Raw genomic sequence first — 10,759 nt, forward strand, 5'->3', positions numbered from 1 at the left:
GCACCCCCCCCCCCCGAACAAAAAAAAAAAAAAAAAAAAAAAGCTGAATGTGGGTCTAAGTATGAAATCTATGCTTTAAATTTTTCCATATACTTTATCACTAATCCTCAGTGTCCTTATTTGTAAAATGGAACAAATGCTGCCAGTTTACCTGTTTTTTTCAGGCTTGACATAAAGTATGTAATAAAACCATCCTATATATTCTAGAGATTAATAAATATTTGTTGCTTTCTTCTTCTGTATTTTTTTTTTCTATCTGTTTTGGTCCATTCTACCTGGTTAGCACTTTGGTAGTACTTGTATGAGGTGGTCTTGATTTCTCTACTGGACTGTAAGTAAGCAGGAAATATGTCTTTAACAGTGTTTTCCCTTATTTTCCCTCAGAACCTGCTGCAGTATGAGGAAAACAAGCATGGACATGTAGAAGAAAAAGTTTAGAGTTGTGTTCACTCAACATGGTCTTGCCTATGAACAGATGTAAGACAGTGGACTAAAGGACAGGGAAGTCATCATATCCATTCAAGAGGGTATCTGTCTTGCATAGCAGTATAATTTTTTTTTCAGATTTCCTTCTAGGCTTTTTGAGATTAAATAATAATCCTAAGAGTATACATAAACAGTAATAAAAACAAAAATAGAACAGTTAAAAAAAACAGCTAATCATGGACACTCTTCTAGTCATATTTAATTGCTATGTCTAAGGACATTTGAAAATCTGTGTTTAAACATCATGAATTTTAAAAATGATGACGGGCATAGGGAAGCCATTAAAGTTTAAGATTTAGAAAAAGTTGATTAATATCACTTAGCAATGATAGTATTGCAAAGAAATAAGGTGGCCTCTATGAACAAATATCTAAATAAGCAAAGATATCTTGTTTTTCTTGAGACTATCACCTAGCTGTTAGGGCATGTTTTCTACGTCTGTGTGTGTGCGTGTGTGTGTATGGTGCTGGGCATTGAACCCAGAGCCTGGCAATGCTAGGTACCTGGTCTACCACTGAGCCATATCCCCAGACCAAATTTCTGATAAATCATTACACTGTTAACTTTCTCTCTTCTCTTAAACTCTTGTCTTTGTGAGTTCTTAAGTATACAGTACTTGAAAGAAGTGCTAAGGTCCTGGATAGATAAGAATCCTCCCTTTATTACTTTATTTTAGAAGACAGAACAAAAATGGGTCAGTTATTAAGGAAATTATGGCTACATACATAAATAATGTAAACATAGCTATCACTGTGTTGGGAAGGACATTTATCATGTAGACAGCTATAGACACCCAGATCTGGTCCCCCATTTATAGCTCTCTAATTTTTAGTTGTCTCCTGGAAACTTCATTATTATCTGTTAAAAATCACCAGGGAACTCTGGCAATGATTTAACTTGTTTGACTTTCTTAAGCTAACAATTAACATTTAGACTGTTGTTGACAAAATATTTAACTTTCCCATGCACTTTGTGTAAACAACTTTTCTAATATCCTTAAGACACTCAGGGAGGACACACCTTTCAAAGCTTCCCAGGTCTATGCAACAGACCTGTAGAGGGCATGCATTCAAATACACCTAAGATTTCTGCAGCATTGCATATTTTAAATTGAATTTCCTGAGACTTCCTGAACACTTAAGTGCACCAATATCTCAGTCTTATCTTGACATCCCTAAATTTAAAATACCAATCCTTCCATTTACAAAAAGAGCCATTTCACCATTTCAAACAGACAACTGAAAGCTGAGTATACTTTTAATCCCTGGAGAAACTGGTATTAGTATTCTTTGTGTAGTCTTTTATTAGTAGTAATATTAGCAGTGATACCTTGTATTTCTTCAGTGCTTTAATTTTTCTAAAGCTTATTCAGAAACACACACTCATTTGCTTTGTTCAACAACCTAGAGCAGTATTATAGTTCTCTCTATTTTATAGATGACTGCTAGGTGACTTGTCCTAGGTCACCTAGCTGGTTAGCGATCAAGCAAGCACAAAACCAGGGGATACAGGATCCTTGTCTAATCTGCTTTCTTTCTTCCTCACCTCATTAGCGAAAAGATAATCTGAAGTCAAAGATGACTAGGAACCACTTATCTACTCATTCTAGCAACACAATCTATGCAGAATAAAAAAAGCTTGTCTGAGACACAAGAGAAAGATTAATAATGTACCATGAAGCTCTAACTTTATTGTTCCACAGACCAGCAATTATTTAGTTTCACAGTTCATTCAAAGATTCAAACATACTTCACTAGAAAATGATTTAGTGCCTAAAACCTGTCTAAGTGGTTAGAAATGGAGGCCTGCTCAAAGCCTTTCAATCTCAGCCCTCTAAAAAGCTGTGTCCCTGTAGTCTCTGCAGCAGTGGGGCTTCCCCTGAACTTGCACTTGAGCTAAATGAAGAAACTGGCTGAGTAAGGGCTGTAGAATTAGGCTTTCAATGTGGACAGAATTAGAACTGATTTAGAGGTTATTCTTGCATTGTTCTTGAAACTTAGGCTACTGAAAGGATTCAGATACAATATATTCTTTGCAGTAAAACACTCCTCAAAGTCAACACAATCATCCTGAACAAAAGTTGCCCTTTCTCCTTCATTCAGCAAAATTATACATTGTGTGTGTGTGTGTGTGTGTGTGTGTGTGTGTGTTGTAGTAGAAGGTAGAAGGGATACAGAGCTTTTTGTTGGAAGACACAGCACATGTGATTTTAGATGATTAATATTTTTTCCCTTTGTCCAAGGGACATTTATGACCACTCATGGCATACAAATTAACTATTAAAGTGATACATTCAACACATATGGACCACATAAATCTGGTTATGGACACAGTAGCAATAAAGTTAAGAAAGAATTCTGACACCTTATCTGAGCAAAGTCCCTTTTATATCGACAGTGTCTGCAAATGAGAGGAGCCTAGTAAAATGAGATCTGGCAGAGCAATGGGTGTGGTGAATCACTCCCAGATGCCAAGGCCTCCCTTTGGACACAATGTTATCAGTTAACACAGCACTTACATCACCGAAGTAACAAAGAGCCAAAATTTGAAGACAAAATGGAAAGGGAATTTCCAATAATCAAATGGGGTCAGTCAACCCTTGCAACCTCACTCATTCGTAATAAAGGACAACTGTTAGAAATAAGCTGTCCTTTTTTTCTAAGTTACATCAACATTCCCACATCATCACTTTACTCAGGGAGTTCTTCCAAACAAATTTTTTTTTTTTTTGGTACTGGGGATCAAACTCGGGTCCTTGTGCTTGTGAGGCAGGCAGCAGAACCACTGAGCTAAATCCCTGGCCCGCAAATGAGTGTTTTAGGAGATGGTTGGTGGGTAGAGGGAGGAAAGAGATTTCTTCTGAGACCAGGAGTGGCAGAGCAGACACTTTTTGGCTTCTATAGATTTAGAGCAAGGGCAGACACTATTTCCTCACTTCCCTGAAAGCATGATATTACTACTGTAAACTCACAATAACCACCAAAGTTGGTTCCATTTCTCATCCTGAAATACTCTAGAAAAAGAGACAGCCTCATTCTTCTTCCAAGTAGAACCAAGGCCATAGGTGGAATATCATGTTTTTGGCAGAGACTGGGACATGAAAGCCCTAGGAAAAACTCACAGTTGTGGTGCCTTCAAAACCCCTTCAGTCTTAGCACTAAGGGCAGAGATCAGCCTTCCCTATTGAGGGATGGGCTTGGGGCTTTTCTCTGTCTCATCTGTAGAAACGCTTATCAGGAGACTGAGGCACACAAAGCTGTATTATTGGGAGACTTGCAGACAGATTATAAATTACTGAGGACAATCAAGGCATTTAGCTACTTTTGGCTGCAGATGCTAGTGACACACAGATACATACAAACTTCATTCTTCTCACCATTGGAGCAATTCTTTTTGGCCTTTTCCTTCTCTCTTTTACAAAACAAACTCCAACTGCTCTGCTAGGGAATTCCAAGGAGAAGTAGGGATGCAGCAGGTGGTAGTGAAAAGAAATTAGTCCTTAAACCTTCAGTATAATCCCAGAGGGTAATTTATGCATTCAAGAATAAAATACTAAACACTGGGGAGTTTAATTATTGGTAGTTAATTTTCACTTGGAGCTGGCTTCAAGGATTCGCAGTTCTAGGTATCCTAAGCAAAATGTGTGTATGGCTGAGGAGAAGAGCAGCAAACTGGCCCTCGGAACTTCCTGGAAATGTCACTATCACAGGCTCAAGGCAGGGGGATAAAGGGATGCCAGAAAAAAGCATCTTAGGGGCTGGATGATGCTTAGAGCTCAGTTTCAAGACCTTTTGGAGGAAGAGTTTGACACAGCACCAACCTTTCCTTTGGGTCTTCTGAGTACTTTTGTGCTTTCATGGCCACTTCCTGTTTCTATCTTTCATCAGGGCTGGCTAGTGGAAACACAGCTATGACGAAAACAAACTCAGAACTTTAGGACCACCTTGGAACTTAAAGGAAAAGCCTGTAGGCTTTAGAGAAGGGTTGTATCATTTTGCACTGACCAAGCAGTGTGGAGGAAGCCAGCACACATGAAGAGTCACTTCATCAAGACTGGCACCAAAAATCAATGATTCAAGGGATACTCTCTCTGGGTGGGGCATATGTGTGCCTCTGAGAAAGCACTTCGGGTCAGAAATTTAATCACAACTTTGGGTTTGATTCATAGTCACCAGCAGTGGTTAGAGACAAGGTACCCGAAGATGATATCTGAATAGCTAGTATTTGTTCCTGTCCATTTTCACAAGTGCTCTGTGCTAGCACTACTTGCAGGAATGTCTAGCAAAGAAGCTAGATGGGGCTGAGGGAGGTTGGAGTCTACAGGAAATCAGAGAGCAGGCATCTTAGTAAACATTTTTTCAAATGTATCTTTGGGACATCTTCCCCAATCTTTTAATGGAGGAGACACTTGAGGCACTTGCTGTGTGCTACAGAGCACTATGTACACTCTCTTAACCCCAGGAGAAGGGGCACTTCAAAGGGGAAGGGGAAAGGAAGGGGAGTGGAGTAGAGTCAAAGGCTTTGATAAAGACCAGCTGAGCTGATAAATGCTTCCTGGTTGAAGAATGGCTAGTCTAGCCTACTCAGAGTGGGCTAGTCAAAGCAAGGGGGCACTCTAGAGAGGGTCGTTCTAGCCTCTTTTACAAGATGTCAACTCCCCTGAGAGCTTCTAATCAGTTAAGGAATACCCATACATGAGCACCAGTGAATTTGATGAATAAGAAGAGTATAAAACCACACAGACAACACATCCAATGGCCTTTGAGGTAGTCAGGGACATCTTGGCCATTTTTGCCACCATCCATTCTTCATTAGGCCAAGACAACCTCTGACTTCACAAAAGGCCACACGACCAAAGCCAGAATCATGACAAAACCATGTGCCTTACCGCAATCAGGGCTGAGTTCCTCAGGTCCCCTGGGGTTGATGCTGGTGGCTGCTGTTCTCCATTTATTCCACCACTGCCACCATTATTGCTACCGCTCAGCAGATGCTGCTGGTGGTGGTGGTGATAGTCTGGTGGGGGCGGTGGGGCTGCTGTTGCTGCTGCCTGGGAGGCCGTGACAGGGGCAGCAGGGGGCGGTGGAGGGGCGGTGGTGGTGGCAGCAGTGGTGGTGGCGGCCTTGGTGTGTTTGCCAGCCTTCCTCGCCCCCTGGCCGTGCTGTACAAGGCTCAGGAGCTGCAAGGTGCTCTCCCTTTCACGGTCTGAGCTCTCGGCCCTACCACGTTCATAGCGTCCTTCACAGCTCAGGTGGTGCTGGCGGCAGACGGCAATCCGAGCCCTCAGGCGCTCCACGATAGCACTGTGCACTCTAGGGGTGACTGAGCCCCCTCCAAGGAGCCCCGCCCCAGAGGCCCCCCCCAGCCCTCCTGCGGAGGCCTGCGGCGGCGCTGTGTCCCCCATCCTACTGGATAAGACGATTGCTGCCTCTGGGATGGTGAGGTGGAAAGAAGCTACTGCTGGCTATGGCAGGCAAATCTGTTTTTGACAACGTGAGCTCAGTGTTCAGGGCCACATGAACAGTGGTCTTCAGAGGTTGAGGGGAGCGGTGCAGAAGGTGTGGGGGAAGGGAGTTAGTGAAAAAAATGGTGGGGAGGAAGAATAGATACCAGTTGGAGAGGATAAGTTAGAAACAAACCTGATCAACTTACTCTAATTGCATTTGACAGCTCTGGAGAAGTTGGACAGAGTTGGTGGATTTTTTTTTTTCCCCCAACAAGCTGACAAGAGCCACTAGGCACTTCGTAAACACATGATCTGGGGGTTAGTTCAAGAATTTAGGGATTGCCAAGCAAGAGGCAGAAACACACAGCAAAAGGAATTGAGAGAGGTATTAACAGAGAGCTGGACTCCCCCTCACCTTGTTATTTCAGAAGATTCTTTGTGAGGATGTTTCTGGAGAGAAACATTTCTACTGGTCTATGTAACCAGCAATCTTTACTTTTTCTCACGTTTAAAAAAAAGTAAAACAAAATGAAAAAGCAGTGCTGTTTCAGAACGGTTTTGAAGTCAATGTTCAAACTGTACAAAATCAAGGGTGACTGTCTTTTGGCTTTTGATTTTCTCCCTTTCCCTTTGCTCCGGTGTTTTCTCCTCCTGGGGACACTGTAGGATGTTGTCTTCTCCCCAAAGGAGACAGCTTTTCAATCCTTAACAATGTCAGTAATTGGACTTTGGGACCATGCTTTTTTCTTCAGCTAATCCAATCACCGGTAAAATCCTCATTCCCTCTAAGGTTTCCTAGCCTTAAATGAAAGCAATCTGAAGTGGCTAGCCTCTGAGAAAGATCCTTCAACACATTTTTTTCTTTCCCGCTTACGTTTCTATTTCTCACCCCCCGGCTCTTTTCTAATACAGTATCAAGAGAGACAAACTCTTCCGAGAGTAATTTACAAACGATGGTCAAACTTACAAACTTCCAGCAAATTGCACCGAGTCATGTCCAGCCACTTTTCTGTCCACTTTTGTACATTCCATCCCCGGCCAGTGGATCTGAGGGTCTGGACTCGCAATAAGCAATGTGATTCTATCGCTTGTATTGCTCCGCTTTATAGATAAAAAAAAAAAAAAAGTAGCTTGTATTTTCCTTTCTCTTTCTCCTCCGTTAGCCGCTTGCTGACACTGGCTCCCGCCCGGAGTCACGGCGATACACAGGCTTTCATTGTGCTCCGATTAGGAGAGGGAGAGAAAGAGAGAGAGTGAGACAGAGAGGGAGAAAGAGAGAGCCAGCAAGCTGCAGATGGGGGGGGGCGGGGGAGGGCGGGAGAGCTTGCTTGAGGCTCCCTGGTGGAAAGCTGCTGCCACTGCTCGTGTGAGCAATCGCAGCCAGGCACTGGGGAAAGGGGGACGCAGAGGGCCTCCCAGTGGCTGAAGAGGTAAATCCCAAAGTCTGCGCCTCTCAGCAGCCCTCCTTCAGCTCAGCCGCGGACTTGCCTATGCGGGGAAGAATGGGGAAATTCCCCAACGTCTGGGCAACTACTTCACCAGCTCTAAATGTTTAAGAAATTCCCAGTCAGGGAATGTATTTTCCCTCTCAGACCTACATTATGCCCCACCCCCAGGATATCGTTTTCATTTTGCAATATGCTGTAAATGACACCACTGAGCACTCTAGTGAGAGCTGGGTGAGCGCTAAGGAAATGTTCATCAATATAGTGAGGAAATTGGCCAATATGCGTTTGGGATGAGAGTGGAGAGAAGGGAAAATCGTTGTTATTTCCTAAAGGGCGGGCTGCCTCTGTGTGTCTCTGGATAAGTCAACCTGGGTGGTCATAAGAAAATTAGCTAGGATAAATATTTTATGAGGGTGATGAAATCATCAATGCTAGTTTTAGAAGAAAAGGTTTTTCTTAGAAAATTCAAAATTGTTCATGTCATACAAAGGCGTGTCTTATCCATAGTTATCTGGTTCACATGTACAGCACAATGAAGAAAATCAGTACGAACCAGATGGGTTCCAAGTTTAACAACACACATTGAGTAGATCTCTTACAAGCCACTTTGTCCCCCCATCTTTAGATGACCCTGCCTTTAAAGTATCAAGCTAGTGTATTCTGCTTGTCATTATCAGTTATAACATTGAGAGAATAACATTTGAATATCTAATAATTGTGGGTGAGCACAATATTGGAAGACAGGACCAAAAATGATTTGGCTGTACTAATTTGTAAGTCATTTGGATATGAGGTCTCAAGCAGCGGAGCTTCATCTAAACCAGTGCTGGCCTTGCCGTAACATGACCCTGCTTCAAACTGAGCTATGGGAAGAAATGAAAGGGCAGAATCAATGCAAACGTTTCAAGACCAGATTTATTCATAGTTCCTTATAGGCTGGCCTAGTATAGTACATTTTATTTTCACAAATCTTGTTAGGTTGAAATTGGGGACAAGAATGTTCTGTAGAATACAGTTTGGGCATCCCTTACTCCAAATGCCCAAAGTGTGACAGGTTTTGAAGTTTTTCAAATTTTGGGATTCACACAGACTACCAGCTCCTTAATCCATCATGTTGGTACTCAAAAGTTTTCAATATTACAGCATTCCAGATTTTCCATTTTTGAATTAGGAATAATCAGCCTACATAACTTTTTCAGTATTGAGGACTGAACACAAGGATTTTGCATTGAGTTATATCCCAACTCCTTTTTATTTTTTGAGACAAGTTCTTGCCAAGTTGCTAAATTGCTCAGTATGGGTTCAAACTTGCAATCCTTCTATCTCAGCCTCAACTTTTTAACTTTTCATTGGAACATATTTCTATCTGCCTCTTTTAAATTCTCTATTATTTATTTGAAAAAAGGTAGAAATATATGTTAAGTAAACAAACTTTGGAGAATGCTGCATTATTAAAATGAGTTTTGACTATTTTATACTAAGTTCTACTTATTAGATATCTTTCTACTATTAGGGTATTTTACATTCAGCAATCATACCTGATAAAATAAAAAATTACTGTTTAAATGTAAAATGAACTATTCACTGTATACATTTGCCATAACATGATTTGGCTAATAACATGGAGCCTGATTAAATCAGCTATTCCTCAATATATAGTGGACCCTTGACTTACAGCCAGCTGGACAAACTTAGGTTACAACCAGAGTTTTAGTTTTAACTTAAGACCAAAGTCCTGAGTTACAACTTTAATGGCTGCTTGTGCTTCCAGATAGTCTCAGATACAGATTTAACCCTTAAAGAGTTCTGGAGAGAACATTGCAACATCCTTTCCTCTGTGGGGTTAATTGAAAAATCCTGAGCCTATGCCTGGAAGAAAGTGTGGCCTAAAATTACATAGGAGAGAGACTTTGAAGGCTGTGTAGAAGAGCCTGAGCCTTCAACTGACCAACTCAAGTTACAACCAGCCTTTTGGAACAAATTGAGTTCTTAAGTCAAGGACCCACTGTAAATTATAAAAATAAAATGACATAATTGACACATAAGGTTATATTTACGGGGTATTATGTGATGCTTAAAAACATATATACATTGTATGATAAATTTTGATTTCTATGCTAGACATGGACATATTGTAAATGCTCAGAAAGCATTTAGAAAACAAATTTTCATACTATAGTCCACTGATGTAGGGGGTGACTTTGGAGTGTCTCATATACATTTACTCTTATGTATCTCAGCCATTTCAAGTTGACATTATCATTGGCACCCTTATTTCTGTTCACATCATACATTGCTAGTTTTTAAAAGTCACTGCTTCAGGCACAGCACATATAATATTGCCCTTAATCCACAAACAATCCATGAGACAGTTATTATGAATCCCATCCATAAGGAATTATCAAAATTAAACTACTTGTTTTTTATTCATATTACTAAGAAGTATCAGACAAGGTCTTCTCTGACTCACTTCAAACTATACTGTCTTCACCACTATGTTTACTGCCTTAATATTAAGTGTGACAGGAATTATAGGCAAGCCAAGCTATCCCACAAGTAGCTAATGTGCAACAATTATCCTTCAGTCAACACTTTGGGGTCTAAGAGAGCCCTGTAATAACCACAAGGAATGAGCCGTGGATGCAATTATTCAACTAAATGTGGGAGCAGACAACTCAGGGAATACTGTATGGTTAATTTCATCTAACTGCCTAGGAAATAAACATTTCTTTTTTTCCCCCATTGTTTTAGGCTTTTCTCCTTCTCTCATAACCCTAAAGCTTCTGCAGAGCCCAGTAAATTCTTTCAAGCATGACTTCTACTCTTCTGTCTTCCTCACTGTCTCAGTTACACAGTTACCTAACACTAAAGTAGCAGTAAAGTAATAAATGCCCAGATCTAAAAAATTCACTCATGTGAGATTTATAAGCCTATAAGCTGTTTTTTTAGTGTTATAATTGGATCAATGATACCAATGATGGTGGTAAAAATCATACAATACCAGTAAAGGTTAATACTGTTTTTCAACATTTTCAAAACTATTTGCACCAATGCCCCAATCTATGCTAATGTTTACTTCTTAGCAGCCTGCATCTGTCATTCTTTTGGTGTTAACCATAGTCCTGAAAATTTTAGTATCCTCTAAACAACCACTTAAATAGCATGCTTGTTGCAATAACCAGACCATTTGAAAAATTATCTCTAAGCATTTAGTTATCAACAATCATTCTTCTCATTGGAAAAGTGCTTTAAACCAATAATGTGCTCGACCTAGGAACTGGATCAGTTATTATAATGTTATTAGAATTATTAGTGCCTTACTCTTATAAACTAATGTCATTAAAATACTAAACAAGTACATTTTAAAAAGTTTTCAGTT

The 10,759-nt window shown here is 40.6% G+C and overlaps 1 protein-coding gene across 1 annotated transcript in view; it reads right to left on the reverse strand.

Annotated features, from left to right (window-relative positions):
• The window catches only part of Maml2 (mastermind like transcriptional coactivator 2), a 329,986-nt gene extending 322,709 nt beyond the window's left edge, over nucleotides 1-7,277 (reverse strand). The window contains exon 1 of the mRNA XM_010633636.3: nucleotides 5,375-7,277. Within this exon, the coding sequence (XP_010631938.1) occupies nucleotides 5,375-5,890 (516 nt within the window). The 5' untranslated portion in view covers nucleotides 5,891-7,277. The remainder of the gene's footprint in view (nucleotides 1-5,374) is intronic.
• Between the last annotated feature and the right edge of the window lie 3,482 nt (nucleotides 7,278-10,759).

Source organism: Fukomys damarensis, unplaced genomic scaffold (assembly GCF_012274545.1).
Source record: "Fukomys damarensis isolate Sample0158 unplaced genomic scaffold, DMR_v1.0_HiC HiC_scaffold_16, whole genome shotgun sequence".
NCBI classification, from domain to species: domain Eukaryota; kingdom Metazoa; phylum Chordata; class Mammalia; order Rodentia; family Bathyergidae; genus Fukomys; species Fukomys damarensis.